The 20572-nt window shown below is 40.9% G+C and overlaps 2 protein-coding genes across 2 annotated transcripts in view; both read left to right on the forward strand.

Moving 5' to 3' along the window:
- Positions 1–775: 775 nt before the first annotated feature.
- On the forward strand, positions 776–9486 carry LOC138059119 (uncharacterized). The gene is made up of 2 exons (XM_068904650.1): positions 776–1023; positions 7730–9486. The coding sequence occupies exon 2, from the start codon at positions 7763–7765 to the stop codon at positions 9476–9478; it is 1716 nt and encodes a 571-aa protein (XP_068760751.1). The 5' UTR covers positions 776–1023; positions 7730–7762; the 3' UTR covers positions 9479–9486.
- The window catches only part of LOC138059116 (uncharacterized), a 100398-nt gene continuing 89311 nt past the window's right edge, over positions 9486–20572 (forward strand). The window contains exon 1 of the mRNA XM_068904648.1: positions 9486–12008. Coding sequence (XP_068760749.1) covers positions 9739–12008 — 2270 coding nt within the window. The 5' untranslated portion in view covers positions 9486–9738. The remainder of the gene's footprint in view (positions 12009–20572) is intronic.

A 20572-nucleotide genomic window follows, 5' to 3' on the forward strand; every position in this document is an offset into this window, starting at 1 on the left:
TATATAAATATATATATACAATGTGTATACAATGTGCCCTCCCGGTTGTCACCATAATGGCTTTATGGCAACTCCTGAACTTGGGCACAGGATGTACGGTTTTTGATGGATGATAATTTGATTTTTAATTTTTGATGGATATCATCCATCAAAAATTATAAATTCTTTGGCGGCAAAGGCGCTAATGATTCCACACATTTTTGTAAAATTTCGAATTTTCAAAGCGTCATTGCTCAGAAATTATTTGGTATATCGAGTTCTAATTTTCAAAGAAAGCTCATTATTCAATGCACTTCCCTGGTGACTGATTAGAAAACGATAGCCTCATGCTAATGAGGCAAGATTTGGAAACAGAGTCAGTCAATATCTGTTTTTGGGTGTAGCATTCCATAAATGGACCCATATATATATTTTTTTGCAATTAAATTTATGGTTATTCTTTTGCCATTTTTTAAAAATATATAACAATTGATGAAGAAAATGCCTAAAGCCTAAAAGAACCGTGAGGTTTTTGAGTTTTTGTGACGAACAAATCACTCACCCTGACGCCCGCTGGACAAAAAGATGGTAGGGAGCTTCATATCACGTTTTTTGAGACGCGAAGGGCAACCGGAAGTGAAACTTTCGCATGCCAGGGAAGTAGTGTCTCTCAGATTTCAAACTAATCGTCTCTAATGGAGAAAAGATACTTAGAAATATAAATGTGGTTGGTGCGAAGGCACATTAAAAGGGAAAACACGTCCGGTCCGGTTGCGGGCTCCCAGGTATTGGTTTGGTATGGGTGACCTGTGAACAGAAGCCGTAAGTCTGCCCAAGATCCTTCGCTCCTTGTTGTTTATGGCCCTGAAAAGGAGGAGACAGAGCGTTAACGTGGCCTCAAGGTTTGCAGGTGACTGATTTGCTCATCAAAAGTTAACTAAGCTGGTTCTGGCTCTGCTTATTTAGCGACAGTTTACGTGTTCGATGTTAGTTGTATATCTCATGAAACTGCGCAATGGTGTGATGATTCGACTACTTTAACAGGTAAGCTTTAAATTGAGCAATCCAGTCTGTGCGACGATTTAATTAACCCTTTAAGCCCCGAGGGGTTCCCCATTGACGAGTAAAATCGTCTGGCGTTAGACAGAGTAAAATCTATAAGTGCCATTTGGCACTCTCGGGGCTGAAAGGGTTAAATCTAGTTCTCACAGTAAAGAGACTTGTATTTGCGTCCCATCGTTACCTTGAATACACTGAAACGAATTTTTTTTTCTTCTTTCATCTTGTGAAGTCTCCTCTGTTTATGAAGTGAGAATTTGTGGACGTGAACAAGTTTAAATCCTCCAGACACTGACGATTGTACATGTACCGTAGTTGTGTTATAAAATTAGATGATTCATGATCTTATTAGCCAGTATCAAAAATACTATATTACTCTTTGTTTGTCCCTCCAAAATTTTGCATAAGCATTGTTTCCAGTTTCTCTTGGGACCATTGTAAGTCCCAAGAGAAAATAAGAATAATGCTTATGTAAAATTTTGGAGGGACAGACAAACAGTATTATTATACACATCAGACTCACTATGAAAAATCTGATTGGTGGAGAGCATTCAATCAATTCACAATAGCTTGTGAACTTGACTTGATAAATGCAATATCTGCTGCAGATATTGCATTTATCATGTCAAGTTCAACGTCTGCCTGGCAGATAACGTCTGCCGGCAGATAACACAGACCTCCGTGTTGATAATTCATGATATCATGCTCAACCTCATCCAATAATTGTTTATTATCATCATGGTATTTTTGATATTGGCTAATTGAAGTACTTGGCTGGTAGTAAATAAATTCAGTCTTAATGTAGTCAAGATTTAAAATTACAGGATTATGGAAAATCAAATCAAATGATCTTTATTTTCCTTAAATTAATATTATCTTGCATTCTCTTAACCCTTTCACTCCCAAGACGAGTGACCCTGATAGATTTTACTCTGTCTAACACCAGACGATTTTACTTGTCAATGGGGAACCCCACAGGAGTGAAAGGGTTAACAACAGCTAGATTCACTCAAAAACTATGTCCCCATTAACCCTTTCACTCCCAAGAGTGACACTTGTAGATTTTAGTCTGTCTAATGCCAGACGATTTTACTCGTTGATGGGGAACCCCACAGGAGTGAAAGGGTTAAAGATACACATGCAGGAATGCTCGGGACAATGCTTTCTCTACCAGTAGTTAGGCGAGCTGCACTCAACAGAAAATTATGTCCTGGAAGAGTGGTTAGCATTTGTCGAAATTGTAGATGATACTGCTTCCCTACAGCTGAGATTCTCATCTAGTATGGTTATAAGCGCTAACTCTTAGTTGAGTTCTATGAAAACTTACAGGTTGTCATGGTGTTTAACTTAAGTTAGTGCTAACCATGTTTCAAACAACTCGGACCATAACACTTAAGCTCCCAGAAGTACTTCAGTATGCTCAACCAAAAAATATAACAGGGAACAGGATATAATAATGTGTGGTTCCAGAAAATATCCATACCCCCACCACGGAAGATCATTGGAAATTCCGAGGGAGATGGGGGGTTAAAGGGCAGTAATTTCCAAGGGGTAGGGGGGTTTCGTGGGAAACTACTTTTCCAAAGGGTCACGAACCACATACAAAACATTGAAAGCAACATACGATCGATCTGAAGCACAAAAACACACTATCGGACGATGTTTTGAAACAAAAGTCAGTTTTGAGATAAAGTTAATACTATTAGCTTCAATGTTTCCGTTTTTTTTCTTTGAGTTAGCAAGCGCTACAATCTCCCGAAGCTAAGAACAATGTGTCTTTCATTTGGGACAGATTCAAAACATTTAAAATGGTGGTCTCAACTGGAGTCTCGTCCCCAGACTTCCAGCTTTGTCTCTTTTTCGTCCACCCAACACTTCCGTTTGTCTCTTTTTTGTCCAACCAACACTTCCGTTCACTTGAGTATCGCTTTTTGCTACTTTCACATGCAGTAAACACATTTTTGATAGGATTCATGTTTTACTGGGGGTAGTAACTCATTGAAAATGCGATAAGACGCAAGTTCCCACCATTTCAACGCTTGCGTGCAACGACATTTTCTTTTTTGTGGGTGGAATTTAGACCACGGACAGGAACCGGGAGTCAAGTTTTCTCTTCTTTGAGTAAACGCAATTGCAGCCTCGGGAAATGATTGTTGAGATTCAGTTCGTTATGTCAAACTGGAAATTCTAAAACAGGAGTTTCACTACTCATTGGAGGAAGTAAATTGCACCAAAAACAATAACAGTTGCCCTCTTGATTCCATCCATGGCTCAAAGGCAAGCAACAGTGAGGCTGTGTGTCATTTACCGGCGAGAATGACGGCTGGAGAGTCAGTAAATTTGAAGACTGCACTTAAATCGCCATATCTAAGTTTACAAATAATTATGATGGATTATTTTGGCATCAATAATTTTCTTCGTAAAACAATCGCCTTTGTGACGACATTCATGAAACCTACCGCGTCAACATGTGTGGTCGCTAAATAAGAATCAACCTGAAGAAACTGACAAAATGTGTAGACAAAGGAACCTTGTAAGTTTCTGTTTTATTTACTATCGTTTGCGAAGTTGTCCAAGCGATTGAAATGTTCTCATCAAAGTTTGCACAAAAATGTGAAACAGTCGACGTCGTGCAACCCAAATGTTTAAGCTTTGCAAAGTTGATGGCGAAGAAGCTAAAAGTTTAGCTGGATAATGAGCTTAACAAAGCGTTATATTTTTCTAAAAGTTAACCTTAATATTTACTTTGTTGTAATAAACTTCTACCGCAGTTACGAAACTAATTCACTTTCTTTTTTATAAGTAAAAAAATTCTGGAAATTCCTGAGGGGAGGGGGGGTCATCAAAGACCCCCCTGGAACGGAAAATCCTGGGGGGAGGGGGGTGCAAATCAAAATGTCTTCGTGGTGGGGCTATGGATATTTTCTGGAACCACACAATACAGACTGAGGATTGAGTACGCCACTATGGGACAAAAGGATGGTGTCGTGAAGAAAAGTGTTTTCACTCATCATGTTTACACTGCCACTTGTAATGGAATGCTTCAAGACAAAGTGAGAAGAGAACAAGGAACTTAACAGGTTCAGGTCTTTTTCAAAGTAGAAGAAGTGAGCAAACTAATTAAGGAAAGGAAAGCTACATTCAACTAAAAAACAGTCATTCCACGAGAGACCTCCTTAACAGATCGGATCTACATGTAAATTCAACACATTTAAATTATATTTATCGAACACCAGCGCCGATACACACAAGTGGGCACACCCATGGCTGGAGACTGAGCCTAATATCAGGGTGCATCTGTGGGAGCTTGCTCCGTATTGTAGTACCCATGAGGGAGCAATCGAAAAAAATATTGCTTTGGGACAGCTGATTTTCAACAGAGAAGGGTTTGGAATTTAGTTTCAAGTCAAACATGGCGACACACTTGAAGTCTAATTTAAAAGAAAAAAGAAAAAGACATGCATGCCACCTGCTTTTGATATGCTGGATGGAATTTTTAGGTGATTTAATCAGTATTGGTGTGAAAACTGCCTTTGTTACATCTTTCCATAGTCTTATATGATTTTTACCCAGTAACTCTGGGTTGTCTCTATACAATTCTATTACAAGTATTGTATTGGTAACATTCAAGCACCTTCCTCGTTTATTCAAGCATCAACTTGCTTAATTCGACCTCATCAGTTGCAGACCTTTTAGATGCCCTTTTGAATTTTGAGCTCAAGTCAAGAGTTCGAAAGGAATTATGGATGAAAACATTGGGTAATCTGATTAGTCAATGTTTTACATTTGCTGTATTAATTCACTCACAGAAAAACAAATATATATTATTATTGTCAGTACTCACGAGAGAACATTTTAAAATCTGCTTGATGTGCCTCGGGAGCTTGCGGTATATCTTCTATTTAGCCCCCTAAGGGTATATTTCTTTCAGCACGTTTGAAGGGGGGGGGGGGTGGGGGAGCTTAGTTAATTTAGCAAAACTCATTACTGGACCTAACAAAAAAGTAAAGAAACAGACTAAAGTTACGTTTCCTTCTTCGTGTTTTGTACCAGAGTAATGACAGTCTAATGTGGAGATGTGAGTGATAAAAGGTATTTGCAACATTTTGACCAACTCCAAACCATGAATGAACCATATCGGATCTGTCCACATGAAGTGTTATTGTCTTGATTAATTAATCCAGTCTATCATTTATTTATTTGGTTATGAGGATAAGGTGGGATGGGAGGACGCGGGGCCTAATAACTTTCTTTCTCTGAAAAGGGGGAGGGGCTTATTTTTCTGCTCGTAACAAATATTCGTTTTATAAACAATACAATTTACCTGAAAATGAGGGGGGTCCATAGGGGTAACCCATGGACCAGGTCCATGAAGGGGTCAGTGGACAGGGTCCTCAGGGGTTCTCCATGGAAGGGGATCCAAAGTTCTTTTTTGTATACATGTAAATCCGTGAAATTTGATGACTTGAGTGTCTAAAGCGCCCCCAACTGGCAAGTAAAATCACCTGGCATAACAGCCAATAATTATTGATGTAAAATTTAGAAGTCATACTCTCAGGTGGGGAAGGGTTAAGGGTTTGCACCAAGATGTTGTTAACCCATTCACACCGTCCTAAACTGCCTTCAGTTGGTGAGTATAACTCATCTGGCATTGGCAGTGTTAAATTTATAAGTCTTACTGTCAGGTGGGGAAGGGTTAATGGGGTGGACTAAGATGTTTTTAACCCATTGACACTATCCTAAAGTGCCCCCAGTTGGTGAGTATGACTCATTGGGCATTGGCAGTGTTAAATTTATAAGTCTTACTCTCAGGTGGGGAAGGGTTAATGGGGTGGACTAAGATGTTGTTAACCCATTAACACTATCCTAAAGTGCCCCCAATTGGTGAGTATGACTCATCTGGCATTGAGCAGTGTTAAATTTATAAGTCTTACTCTCAGGTGGGGAAGGGTTAATGGGGTGGACTAAGATGTTTTTAACCCATTGACACTATCCTAAAGTGCCCCCAGTTGGTGAGTATGACTCATTGGGCATTGGCAGTGTTAAATTTATAAGTCTTACTCTCAGGTGGGGAAGGGTTAAGGGGGTGGACTAAGATGTTGTTAACCCATTGACACTATCCTAAAGTGCCCCCAATTGGTGAGTATGACTCATCTGGCATTGAGCAGTGTTAAATTTATAAGTCTTACTCTCAGGTGGGGAAGGGTTAAGGGGGTGGACTAAGATGTTGTTAACCCATTAACACTATCCTAAAGTGCCCCCAGTTGGTGAGTATGACTCATTGGGCATTGGCAGTGTTAAATTTATAAGTCTTACTCTCAGGTGGGGAAGGGTTAATGGGGTGGACTAAGATGTTGTTAACCCATTGACACTATCCTAAAGTGCCCCCAATTGGTGAGTATGACTCATCTGGCATTGGCAGTGTTAAATTTATAAGTCTTACTCTCAGGTGGGGAAGGGTTAATGGAGTGGACTAAGATGTTTTTAACCCATTGACACTATCCTAAAGTGCTCCCAGTTGGTGAGTATGACTCATCTGGCATTGGCAGTGTTAAATTTATAAGTCTTACTCTCAGGTGGGGAAGGGTTAAGGGGGTGGACCATGATGTTTTATAACCCATTAACACCATCTTAAAGTGCCCCCAATTTGTGAGTATGACACATCTGGTGTTAGCTAGACTAAAATCTAAGTCTCACCCTCACATGGGGAAGGGATTCACATTGTATAGAGGGGTGCATTGAAGTGCTTTGAATATAATACAAGTGTTTGAGAAGAGAGGCCAAGATAACCATCTGTGTGTGTGGTTGTTGTGGAACACCGTATAGATACATGTATGTTCTTAGAAACTATATTGAAATAATGTTACTTATTACCTTCCACAATAATATTTATTTATTTATTTATTTATTGCCATTAATAATAGTATTCAAATTGCCGGATGAGTGCGGTCAGTAAGTTCTGGAGCTATTTATTTATTTTACTTGTATAAATGGTTCTTGTAATTTTTGTTTAAATATTCTTTTGAAGTAGTTTACGAAGTATAACATATTATTTAAGTAATAATGGTAAGTCAGCAACTTTGTTCCTGATTTCTATTTCAGCTTTGTCTTGGTAAACTTTGAAACAAAAAGCCAGAGTTTTTTATTTGTTTATAATGTAGCGTGACGATTTTTTTAGTTCTAATTTTTGCAGATTGATTCCAATCTGCAAAAAATAGTTCCTGCAGAATAAAAAACCTGTGAAATAAAACACTACAGAAATTATTTGTGTGGTAAGGTTTAACAGTGATGTTGTCTCAAAAATAATGTGTAAGTAAAGTGAACATCGACTCAACGATATAACATACAATAAAAGTTGAAAATATAATGTGCTGCTTCTCTGCTGTTTGAACTGTCAGAGTCACAAAAATTAGTTTCCAGCAGAAATTTCAGAATACATATTTGTACATCTGCAGTCACTTGTAGAGAGAGGCTGTTCTTCCTATTAGTTGTAATTCTGTTTGATCCTCGATTTCTTAGTTTTCCTTCCTTCAGTGAATCATATGCTTTGAAGTTACATTTTGTAAAGATAATCAATGGTGGTAATTCTTAATCGGTTACTTAATCAGTAATTTAATCAGTCGCTTAGGAAGACTCAATGGAACCCACTAAGTCAATCAATTACCATCTGTTTTTTTCTTTTTCTATGCAGATATGATGTGAAAAACCAGTAGTTTTCATTACAATGGCCACACCTGGACCCCTGGCCAGCTCTAAGGAGAAGACAAATGGGTCCAAGCTAAGTCGACTACTTGTTGATGGTGGAACAACTGTACTGAGAAGTGTTTTTGACACTCATCACCCTCCTGCAAACTTGGCAGCTCATCTTAATGCCTGTTATTCCACCCTTGACAAGCTTTTTCGTAGGAGAATTCTCAATGGTCACCAGTGGTACGAGCTCTTTCCTGTTGGTGGAGCTGCCCCCGACTCCAACACGTTTGATATCACTCTGTTGTTCCTCCTTCTGACCAAAATTTGTGGACTTACCCCTCCCCACACTGGATGGCATTGCAAGCCGCCCCCAAGTGACACTTCTCGTGAGGCAAACCTTGCTCGAATTAAGTTTTTCCGTAATCATTTGTATGGGCACATCACAACCACTGGTATCGATGAATTGATGTTCAATGCACTGTGGCAGGAAATCAGTGCCGTTCTAGTGTGTCTTGGGTTAAGTCAGGCAGAGATTGATCGATTGAAGGCAGAGCGATGTGGAGAGGAGGATTATCTTAACGCATTACGAGACTGGGCAGAGAGTGAAGCGGATCTCAAGACTCAACTTAATGAGGTGCGTCAGCCTCAGAACACAGTCCAAGAGAGTGTCGAGGAAAACAAATCCATCCTTAAAGACTTACGAATCCAGCAGTCAACAACCCAAGACACTGTTGACAGAACACAACAAGTTGTCAAGGAAAGCAATTCTAGGATTCAAGACATACATCAAATTGTCACTAAAATCCGGGAGACGCAACACAACACCGATCAGGAGGATAAAATCCTAAAGAAACTTGCAAGGGTTGACACCCAACGTGATGTGAGAGATTATACGAAGAGATACTTAGAAGGAACCCGTGAGTCTTTCTTTGCTAAAATCAGCACCTGGTTGGATGATGCAAGCTCTCCAAATCGTGTCTTGGTGCTAAGCGGAAATGCAGGGATGGGGAAGTCTGTCATCGCTGCTGAGATGTGTCGAAGAATGCAAGAATCTGGCAGATTAGCGGGAAGCCATTTTTGTCACCATGACAGAGCACGCCACAGGAATCCCAAGGTGATGATGCAGTCTTTAGCCTGTCACCTGTCATGCTGTCTTCCAGAGTACAAGAAAGCCCTTGTGGAACAGCTCTCCGGAAATCTGGGTGTTGAGATCAACGACATGGAAGTCAAAGATCTGTTTGATTTGCTTTTTTTAGAACCTCTTAACGGGGTAGCAGATCCAGGTTGTAAATATCTTATGGTAATTGATGCTTTAGATGAAAGTGAATACCAAGGACGAAATGATCTTCTTGACGTGATTGCCAACTTGTTTCAGAATTTACCACTTTGGCTTCGATTTCTGGTAACGACGCGTCCTGAAGTTAACATTTGGGACAGCCTGAAAGATTTGCAACCACTGCTACTAGAGCCAAAAGATGAAGACAACTTGAAGGTCATTCGTTTTTACTTTGAACAAAGTCTGAGCGATTTATTAGAAGTTGAAATGCACGAGCTGGTCTTAGACGATCTTGTCCAAAAGTCAGAGGGAGTCTTTCTGAGTGCCAAGTTTTTGGTAGATTTTATTAAGGGCAAGTGTTCAACTCTTCTCACCTTGGAACAACTGGACAAGACCCTTCCGGCGGGCATCGCGTGTGTTTATTTTACCAGTCGTATTTCCAACGGCTCGAGCAAGACTTGTGTAGGGAACTAAACATAACTGAGGAGCAATTTCTATGTTTCCTGAGTGCAATTGCCGCTGCCAGGGAACCACTGCCATTGGGTTTTGTTCCTAAATTGTTGTGCACGAACTTGTCGTCCTCGATTGTTTTGCGGAAGGCCAGCAAAGCCATTGCCATTGTGTCATCACTTCTTCCTATTCACGAAGACCGCATTCATTTCTTTCATAAATCAGTCAAGGACTGGTTGACAGACAAATCGCGCTACAAGCAGCACGGTTTCAGTGTGGAAGAAATGGAAGGCCATAAGACCCTTTCTACTCTTTGTTCTAACGAGTTTGACGAGTTAAAAAGCGAAGGTATTGGTAACTCACAATCCGTCACTGACACTTCAAGGTATGCCTTGGAACATGGTGTTCAGCACATGTTACAGTTAGACCAGGACATGAAATCGTGTAGCCTTGAACAAGGGGTTGGAAAATATGTGTCAGACCTAGAGCTTTTGTACGCAAAGCTTTGTGTGAACCAGCCAGGAGCCACGGAAGATATCGTTGGTGTAATGAAGCAGGGTGCTTTGAAGACGATATCTGCCGAGTGTTGTGAGACCCTTTCTTCTTTATTGTTTCTTTTAAAGAAGCACCGCATAACCTTAAAGGAATATCCCTATACTCTTTTTCAGTGTTTGTTGAATGAGGGAAGTAGTAAGTTATCTTCTGACTCCCGCAAGCTTCTGGAGACCAAGTATTCCGATAAACCTCACATGGAGTTGTTAAACAAAAATCACACCCAAAGAGGTATTCAAGCTCGGTTTAGTTGTGAATCACAAGTGGCTTGTTTGGATGTGTCCCCTAGCTTAGAGTACATGGTGTGTGAATGTCGCGATGGAAGCATTCAGTTTTGGTCACTTGCTTCAGGTAATCTCAAATGGAAACGCTATGTCAAACCAAAACAGTATGGTTGCGATGGTCCATTTAGAATCATTGTAACTTCGCATGAATTGGTTGTTGGTTTTTATCGTTCTGTTGTATTTCATCCTATCAAGGATCTCATTTTGCCAGGAGTGCTAGACACTGTTTACTCCTTTAATGGAGACTCGAAGCCGCTTTTTCCAACCAGTAAGTGCAGTTTTTCTGTCTGTTCTATTTGCGGCGACGAGATGTTAACTGATTGTCCCGACGATGCAAAATGTCTTACGATGTGGAATCTGAACGATGGCAGGGAGATCGATCGTGTCTACAGGGAAAAAGACATTTTATCTTTTGCAGTGTCTCAAGATGGAAAGCTCGTGGCAATTTCCCATTCACCGGGCTCTATTTGTTTAGTTGACCGGGAAAATGGTTTTTCAACTCTATCAGAGGTACCTTCATGGCGTTTTGGAATGATTAGGCTCTCACCAGACAGTCGATTTCTTTTTTGTTCAAAGTGGTTAAACGACAGGGGAATGTTTCCTTTAGGTATAACTGAGGGGCTTACGTATTCGATTCACCTTCTAGCTGCTTCGAGAAATTCCTTTAAGTTAGAATCGTGTAGAATCGGTGGCTTTTTGTTAGGAGATCCTCTGTTTGAGGGTTGGCTCAGTTATTATGATGTGGTGCTTGACAGCGAATCTCTGTTAAGGAACCACACACGTAAAGATTACATTGAACTAGTTTATCGGCATGCACCAACGAAAAACACAGAATTCGAAGATGTCACGTGCCTCCAATTCTCGTTAACCGGTGAGAGTGTGTATGCGAGAGTTTACGTTGGATCGCCTGGACCAAGAATTATCGCTTTGGACGTTTATAATCGGAGATTTAAGGGACAGAAACAGTTTGAGATTAACTTCTTTGATTTGGTACCATTAAAAGAAGGTGTTTTGTTTGCAACTAAGAACACACTTGAACTTTGGAACTCTGATTTGTCAGTCTGCATGCGAAGCTGGAGGTTTGGCGCGGATGCTGTCTTTCCTATTTCAGATGATCAGGTGGCATGCATAACATATGAAACGCGAGACGGGATCATTTTCGATACTGTTAGTGGAGATACTGTGAAAACATTTAAACTGCCTCATGGGGAGTTAATTGCTTGCAATGGGGACCTCCAGCTGTTTGCCTGGCCTAAATCCCAGCCAGAGTTCATTGAAATGAGGGAATTGGGTACAACTGAACTACTGTGGCGTGCACTCCAGGGTGCCCGTTATTCATCTCTGACGGGGTTATTTTCCCCCAAGGGAAAATTTGTTGCTGTTTCTTCGCTACAAGACGGACTCGTGTACGTTCTTGATGCTGGTAAGGTGCTTCTCGAATATAAGGATTTCGACATTCGCTGTTGTAAATTCATCGGTGACGAGGAGTGTATTTTTCTGAAATCCATTGACCCAATTGGTGGCCGCCTGGAGCTTTTTAACGTAAGGTCTGGAGATCTACTCACTGTAATGGATGTTGAAGGGAGCGTTTTATGCAATAGTCCTTTAGCAACTTGTCCTAGAATGGGTCTCATTGCCATGTCTTCACGCCACATCGACTTAAAAATTATCAAGGTAAAGCAACCGGAAGAGAAGACACTCAGCAGGGAGACAAAAAGGTAAGTTTGGAATGTATTGTTTAAAAGCCAATATTTTTCAATATGGATGTAGTTTTTCAAATGCTGTGCCCACCGTCATGCATGGCCAATGGCACCATGAGCGGAGACTGTTCAGAAAACGTACACACTACCCACTGGTATCACAAGACATTCTGTGAAACCTTCAAGCTTGCCCTCATATAGAGTATAAACCATTATCAATTGTGATTGCTTGGAAGTGTGTTTTTGATTCCCAAAGACTGTGATATGGGTTCACATGATGGGTTGGCTTATTCATGATTGACTTGGGGCTCTGGACAAGAGCGGCTAAATGTTTTTTCGAATATTGTCCGTCCTGACTAGAGGTATGATGCTTATTGATGGGCGTATCTCTTTTGAGAAAATCTGTTTAATGACAATGAAAACCGAGGGGAAAACATAAATACCATTTACCAACCCGGTAGTCAGGCTAGTACTTTACGCATGCGTACAGTGATATCACCCCGGGGCAGTGACAGCCATAGACAGCTGTTTCGTCCTTGTAAGGCTTCATTACGATGGCACAGCTGTAATTACAGATATAGTAATAACAGATGTTGGGGTTGTTACATTGAAATATGGAAAGCACCTAGTTTGGCGAGGAGCCACGGCACATGATATTTGACCGCCAACGGTTAGTATTTCAGAGATGATGCTCCCAATCGTCGAAGACTACGGCCGGCAAATGTTTGTAGTGTGGGAACCGTAACTGCGGGTTACAAGTGCATGTACGAGCAGCGAAGGGGCGTGTCACAAGGTTCACTTGACTCCCGAGAAATATTATATTTTCTAGACAGGTTTCTCCTTACCCGTTAGCTTTCCATCTTTTGATGATGAAAATGGTGATGATAATGGATCAAGAGAGGATGAGAGGAGGGAACGTATCCTTATGCCCCATGTTAATTTTTAAAAAATCTATATTAAGCTTCGCGGCATGCTGTGAAAGTTGATATTTGGCAAAATGCAAATTTTAGTTCCATTTTTCTCTATTGCGTTTTCTGACAAAAAAATTCTGGAATGGGCAAAAATTTTAACATTATTTGAGCTTAAGGTTTCTATTTGCACTCGAGGTAAATAATTAAAAAGAAGAAAGGGTTGATTGATTTGTGTGTTTTTCCTTAGGTTACTTCATGAGTGAGCTGAAACGAGGGCTGCGCACTGGACCGCAAGGGTTTCTGTATTTTCTGGACAAATACAAATGGACGTTAACTCTGTGTCGGCAGATTGGCAGAGCTGTATAGTTAATTATTCGTGATTTGTTGTAGATGGGCATCAGTTTCATTAACTTGGTTGCCATGACCTATTTAGTAACCGCGCGGGACTACTAGCGTAACAGCATACACTAAGTTGATTTAATTTGGTAAGTTACAGTGTTTCTACGATTTACGTCGCTGAAAATTGGCGACGAAAGTGGATACGATCAGGATTATAACTATGCATATGGAGAGATGTTTTAATCGTTGTGATCGGTAGATCTTAAAATGTTATGTTTCCACTTCTCATTTGCACACAAGAAAAACTTTGCTTTCTTTATTTTATATTTAACAAATCGAAAGTGGTTCAGCGTTGTCTGTACTCTTATCGACAACGATATTCGTCATCATTTTGACCACTGTGATGACGAATATCGTTGTCGATAAGAGTACAGACAACGCTGAACAAATTTCGATTTGTTTTTTACCACAATATTCAAGGGCAAAGAAAGTGTTTATTTCAGAGCGTGACCAAAATCATGACACAAAGAAAGAGCAAAGCGTTGTCTATAACTTTCTCGCAATATGGTTGGTTTACTTCCCAAAATGAGCGTTCTTGATTGGCTATTACATTGCGTGACAAATTGACGCGAGCAGCGTTGTATAGACTAGACTATTATCGACAACAGCAAATTAGCGAATCAGATTGCGAGATTACAAGCAATTGTGGTAAAAATTACGTTTTACCGCTGGAAAGTTTGGTTGTTTTTTGATGTTTCAGTGGCAAACGGTGTAATCGGATGTATGTGAAGTTTCGCATGGCTGATGTTATCGAAACTGAAGACTGTAAACTTCCTTCATAATTTTTGGGTCAGGAATTATTCCAGAATACGGAATACATTTCAGCCTAAGAAGGCCATCACCGCTACCAGAATCTTCACCCAAATACGCTGCGACCTTGTATTGTGAAATCTGTGGTTTTTGACAGATTTCCAACAGTTCTTTTGGAGTGTTATGACCAATGACAGTAACGAACTTTTCACTATCACGGTCAATATCATCGGACCCACTTCTCGGGACATCTTGATCATTAAGTATGTAGACAACCTTACTAGTCTTGTAATGTACCCGTGGGTGCTGATAGCACGGCCTGGATATTTGGGAGTCAAATAAACGACGACGGTTACGAAAACGACAACGCCATAAAGCAATAATATCATTGGTTAAAAGAGCATAAATAATCTTGCTGCACGTCCAGCACAGATTTTAGCAAGTATGTTCGCGACGTGAAATCACCAAATTTGAGGTTTTGACGACAACGTAAGCATGCAACAGAGAATCTTTCATTCTCTGTTTCCTCTCAGAAACCGCTCGTTCCAATTTATATTTAGGATACTTCGCCCACATTGTAGGACGTGAACGAGACTGAATACCCGGGGACGGGGGGGACTCCCACCTCCCACATGAAACAGACGGGGATGCTCGTCGTGTCGCTTAGGGGTGTAAATTCTTGGTTTTGGTCTCGCTTAGGGTGTTCCGGGCAAAGCGCCATTATTTTAAGCCGCCAAGGTCAAAATGTGCTTGAGCCACGCCCAGATGGTCTCCTTTAGGGGTTAAATTTAAAATTTCCGACGAGCATCCCCGCCTGTTCCATATGGGAGTCCCCCCTCCCCCCCCCCCCGACTGAATAATCGCGCAAGATTTATGATAGAGCCAAGTTATATTTTAAGGTGACGTTTTCGTCGACCGTCGCCGTCGTAGATCTTTAAGTCCCTAATGCCCGCGAGGAGGTGGACAATACTAAGCCGTGGACGGAAAACAATTTGATGAAGTTGAAACTGAGACCAATGACCTTGTTATAAAGAGAAGAACATCCAAGTGTTCCCCAGAGTCAATTGGTAAGGTAGAGGAGGTCTCATATTTGAATCTCCTCGGAGTAACCTTCCTCGATTATCCCATAATTTCATAGTCTCGTCGAAAGGACTCTTTAAACGTCTGCATATTCTTAGGGCGCGTTCGATTGACCCTATTCCGGAATAAGAATACGTGGAGTGATGATTAAAACGGTATGTTTGGCGCGTTTCGAAGCAGCAAGGACAACAAAAATATGTTTAAAATAGCATTTTAGCGGATGTTTGACAATTTGTATGTGAATCACCGTTAAAACGAAGGATTTCTACCTTATATTCCATGCATTCTTATTCCGGAATACGGTCAATCGAACGCACCCTTAGAGTGTGCGGAGCCAATTATTATAGCAAACAAGACCTGCATTACTTATTTGATACTACAATTAAGTCACTCCTTTCATATTGTATATATAGTTTACGTCATAGAAAGTGCGGCGTACGGGGTTTTATTCACGAGTTGTTTGTGTCAAAAACCCGAACGAGCGAGGAACGAGTGAGTGAGGGTTTTTGACACAAACAACGAGTAAATAAAACCCCATACAGAGCACTTTCTATGTCGTGAACTGTTTATTACACATAAGACGAGAATTTTCATTAAAATAGTTTTCTGAACGCAAATTAGAAACAAAAACTCACTAACAATAGAACCAAATGCAAATTTAATTTCAATAACAAAGTACGATTTGCACGAGGTGCACGAGATGCACGAGTGATTGGCATGGAAACGCCTTTACGCTATCGTTGATTGGTTATACTTCTACTTGTGAAATAGCTGTACGCCATTCTGATTGGCTGTATAAGCCTTTTCCACGTGTGAAAATAAAGCGTATAGATTTGTACAAATGAGCTTTATGGAATAAAATTCTCATGTTATGTGTAATAAAAAGATTTGGGGAATAGCTTCGTAAACTAAATACCTAAGTTAAAATAATAGCCTACACGAAAGATCGTTTCTATTTAGATTTATTAAAATTTCGACCTCGGATATTGCATTTCTAGCTTCCTGACTGGTTCACTCAATCTCTGTTATCAGCTCATATACCGTATGTATGACCTAATATGGAAAGTGTTGAGTCAAGTCATGTTGCCAAGCCGGAAACTGATTGGTTTTAATTTCCAAGTGTAAGAAATTAAAGACGATTTAACCGTGGCAAAAGGAAGACTACAAACCTCGTTGGCCATTTACCATTTTATATCCAACGCGCACTCATGGAATAATTGTTATGTTCTCCTTCCCCTTCAAGAGTTGTTCTCTTCGCAGCAGAGTGCGCCCTTTCTTAATCCCGCGTGTCAAAAGCGAAAGATTAAAAAATGTTTTGTAAATAGATCGATGCTCGTTTGATTTTTAGTTTAACAGGATTTTATATGTATTTTACCTTACGGACAATGTCCTTGTAGATCTTTTCTGGTTTTAAGTTTTAGTGTTTGTTAAAACTGTTTTCAATAACTCCCATCACAAGAGCCCGTACTTCTCTCTGTCTTCTCGTCACACTTCCTTTCCCGATTATTTGCAATAAGACTGTTTGCTTCAAGTCTGCAATCCGAATTTCAACACCAATGTCTTTTAACCGATCACGTAATTCTTTTGGTATTTCTCCAAACACTCCGATCACTATGAAAAATTTCAGGCTTCTTTTGCAAAAATTGTGTTCATAACTGCGAGGATCATAGCCTCACTTGATTTCATATCCACAGTTCATATATGATCCATTTAATATATCATTTCATCGTTGAAACTGAGGAGCGTTACAGACTTAGGGTTATAACGATTAGCGCGAGTTTGTATTTATAATTCCACCGTAGCGGGTACCACTTTGCCTTTTCCAAAACCTGAACACTTGGTGTATGCCATTGGAGCTTGTGTATGATCCCAGCTGCTCGAACGTGTATTCTCTCTATATCTTCACTTATGTCTTAGATCTTGGAATAAAGTATTGTAGCAGCTGCCCCAGATAAGAATTCCGTAAGTGACAGAGGAAAGAATGACTATGAAGTAGAAAGATTCAAGATATACGGCTGAAAGGACGTTCAACGATCTAAGCAAGTTGAGCTTGCTGGCGAACAGTTTTGTTGACTCCCTGAGGTGAGGGGTCCAGCTCATTTGGTCATCCAAAACAACACCGAGGCACCTGGTGCAGGGACCTGGTGGAGCTAACTAAGTTGATTGAGGTACCATTGATGGTTAATGCTTGGAAAGGGCCGACAGACTTCTTTCTCGAAATCAACATGGCTTTACTTTTCTTAGGATGGAGGAGCATAGCATGTCTCCTGCACCAGTCTGCCATTAAACAAAGGGCTTTATATTAGCTGCAGCTATGATAGCGTCACAGCTCTATTAGTCAGCTTTGCACCACAGCGTAGTATCATCGGCATACATCTCGATAGCCGCATCTTCAATAGCAGAGATGGTATCTGCGAGATCGTTGGTCCTAAAACTGATCCCTGTGGGATTCCGCTGGTAACGTGGGCGAGGCCGGAATTGCCGGCTCCAACAACTGGGTATTGACATCTGCTGTTCAAGTAGTCACACAACCATTGCCAAAGATCTCCCATGATTCCGAAACTTTGCAGCCTCTTTGGTAAGAGATCGTGGCTTACTGAATCGAAGGCTTTTCGGAAGTCGATGAAGATGACACATATAACCTTACAGCGGTCTAGGGCCACCCTCCACTGTTCAGTCAGGTGGGCTAGTAGGAGCTCGGTTGAGAGCCCCTCGACTGGTGCTGACTAAGTAAGTCGTGGTACTTAGCTGCATGGAATGTTATCCTGTCAGCAACGCATCGTTCCCAGGGTCGTAGCCAGTATGAGGCAAACCGAGGCACTTGCCTCGGTCATTTTTTCGTTAATTTAAAATAAAGCGTGATTCCAACGTTGTGTTTAATATGTAAGATGCATCGTAAACACTTAAAATACTTCCGAAGATAATTTAACCACGGACATTGCCTCAGTCATATTTTTTTTCTGGCTACGGCCCTGGTTCCAGAATCTTACTAGGAACACTGAGCATGGATAATGGACGATAAATGTTTCTTTCGATAACATCGACCTCCTTCTGTGTTGTTTTTAATCTTGCGCATTTACATGTCTGAGGGCCGATAGCATCAGTTGGGCTTTGATTAAAGATCTCATACAGTGAGGGAGTGACAGCAGGGCTTACTAATTTCAAGAGCCTGGTGGATATGCCATCAGCTCTGGGTAATTTAGAGCAAAATTCGTCTCAAACGTCACTGCGTAGTTGTGTGCCCCCATAATCAATGATGTCTGTCCGTTTTCTAACGCTCTCTTCTCAAACTTTCCCACCGACCTCACGGAAGGGTCTGAATTCTCGAATAACTTAACTGCTGCTTTGATCTTAATCAGTTCACGGTATTCATGCTCGACTGTGCGAAGCCACGCCCTCCCTTCTCCCTTTCCAGACACAGCACCGCCGTAGAGGTCAAGGGGTGTTTCTCTCCATTTTCACAAATGATTCTTCTAGCCTCTCTGTCAATGACTCTGAGCTCTGTGATTAGCCCTTGCTCGGTCCCCTTATATTAAGAAAAGGAAAAGGAACGGAACTTAATTTAAGCGTCTAGTCGTTCGAGCGCTGGGGCACTAATTGAGGACACTGTAAACAGAAATTAACGATTAAAGTAAAGCAAGTCAGAAGTTGGCTTTTGAGGAGAGAGGAAACCCGAGTACCCGAAGAAAACCTCCCGGTGCAGAGTAGAGAACCAACAAACTCAACCCACATATGACGCCGAGTCTGGGAATCGCACCCGGGCCACATAGGTGAGAGGCGAGTGCTCTCATCACTGCTCCATCCCAGCATCCCTGGCAGACAAACCTGGTTGGTGGGTGTAACTCGCTTCACATGTTTGACAGAGGATTGGACCAACTAGCAGAAAGTCTTCGCGGGAAAACCTTCGCTGCCTGTTCGTCTTTCGTCACTCAATCCCGTTCCCAGCCAACCATGTTGGCAACACAGCAATCGAAGAGGTGAGAACGTGATTAAGGTGTGGTCTTCCCGGGTAATTTTCTTTCGAGGTGACAAGGTATGGGAGCATATAACTCCGCTATATTTTTTTCTCCAATTATATTTATGGTTAATCTTTTGCTATTTGTTAAAAAATATATAATAATTTGTGGAAACCTAAATGAACCTTGAGTTTTTCTAGTTTTTTTGACAAACAAATCATTCACTGTGACGGCCGCTGACAAAAGATAGTATGGGAGTCCTGTGAACACTCTAGCCGGAAGTTTTCCCAAGAGTCTGCCCAATATCGTTCGCCATCATCTTTCTTAATGGCCCCGATAAGGAATGTGGATGTTATTTTCAGATAAAAGCTTTTCGTGGCGTCAAGGTTAACAGCTTAGTGATTTGTTCGTCAAAAGTGAACTAACCTGGTTCTGGATCTGGTTATTTACCGGTAGTTTGGAAACCGGTCGTTTCGCCAACGAGTCGTTTCGCAAACCGTCAGTTCGCAAACGTGTTGGGTCGATTCGCAAACGTCCGATAGTCGTTTCGCAAACCTCATATATTACGCGTACTCTTCACGGTGTTCAATTCAAGGCTAAATCAATAAAAGCTTGCGTGTAAAGCGATTACATAAACAAGTGAAGATTCAGACCGAAATAAAAATTCAGACGAAAGAAAATTTTCGGAGAAAGGGGTTCGGCTTATAGCCGAGAGTCTAGATTTTATTTTTCTCAACTGCTTCTGCTTTGATTGTTGAATTCGACAAACGGTTGTCTGTGACGAATTCCGTTTGTGGCAGTAATTTGGTGGCATTTATTTCAATTTCTTTTCGTGTTCTCCACTGGACGAAAAAACGGATTTACACCAATTTGCACAGTGCATATTATAAGCAATGATAAACCAACTTAGGTGCAAATCTTAAGCAAAACTGGTAAAGTCCATGTTTACAACCCCGTTTACATTGGTGTGCAAATATTGTAGCAAATGTGGACTTTACCAGCTTTGCTTATGGTTTGCACTTGAGTAGGTATATCTTTGCACCATAATTTCACTGTGCAAATTTGGTGTAAATCCATTTTTTCGTCCAGTGCTCGTTCCGTTAGGATCAATTATAGTATTCATTTTACTCGGAATACTCTCGCGTCGCGTTATCGAAACATCAGTAGAAATGGAAAGCTTTTATTGTATCTTCTGTACCGAAGAAGTAACTTCACGTCAAGAAGCACCCTTATGCGATGGCTGCAACAGGTGATAGATGACTTTGACATTCCGGCATCATTTGAGATATCGTCCCCACGACCATCAACTCCGAATGCCTCAACTTCAGCAAATCAGGAAACAGGGAATGAAACAGGTATGACCACTTTGTTGTTTGTTATTCGAATTAGTTGAGAAAACTGATATGTGCTACGTCATTTAGTTTTTTTCTGGACGCGGGAATTTCAATCCCATTTTATTATGCCATTGCATTGTTAGTAATTTGAC

The sequence above is a fragment of the Montipora capricornis genome, chromosome 8 (genome assembly GCF_036669925.1).
Source record: "Montipora capricornis isolate CH-2021 chromosome 8, ASM3666992v2, whole genome shotgun sequence".
NCBI classification, from domain to species: Eukaryota; Metazoa; Cnidaria; class Anthozoa; order Scleractinia; family Acroporidae; genus Montipora; species Montipora capricornis.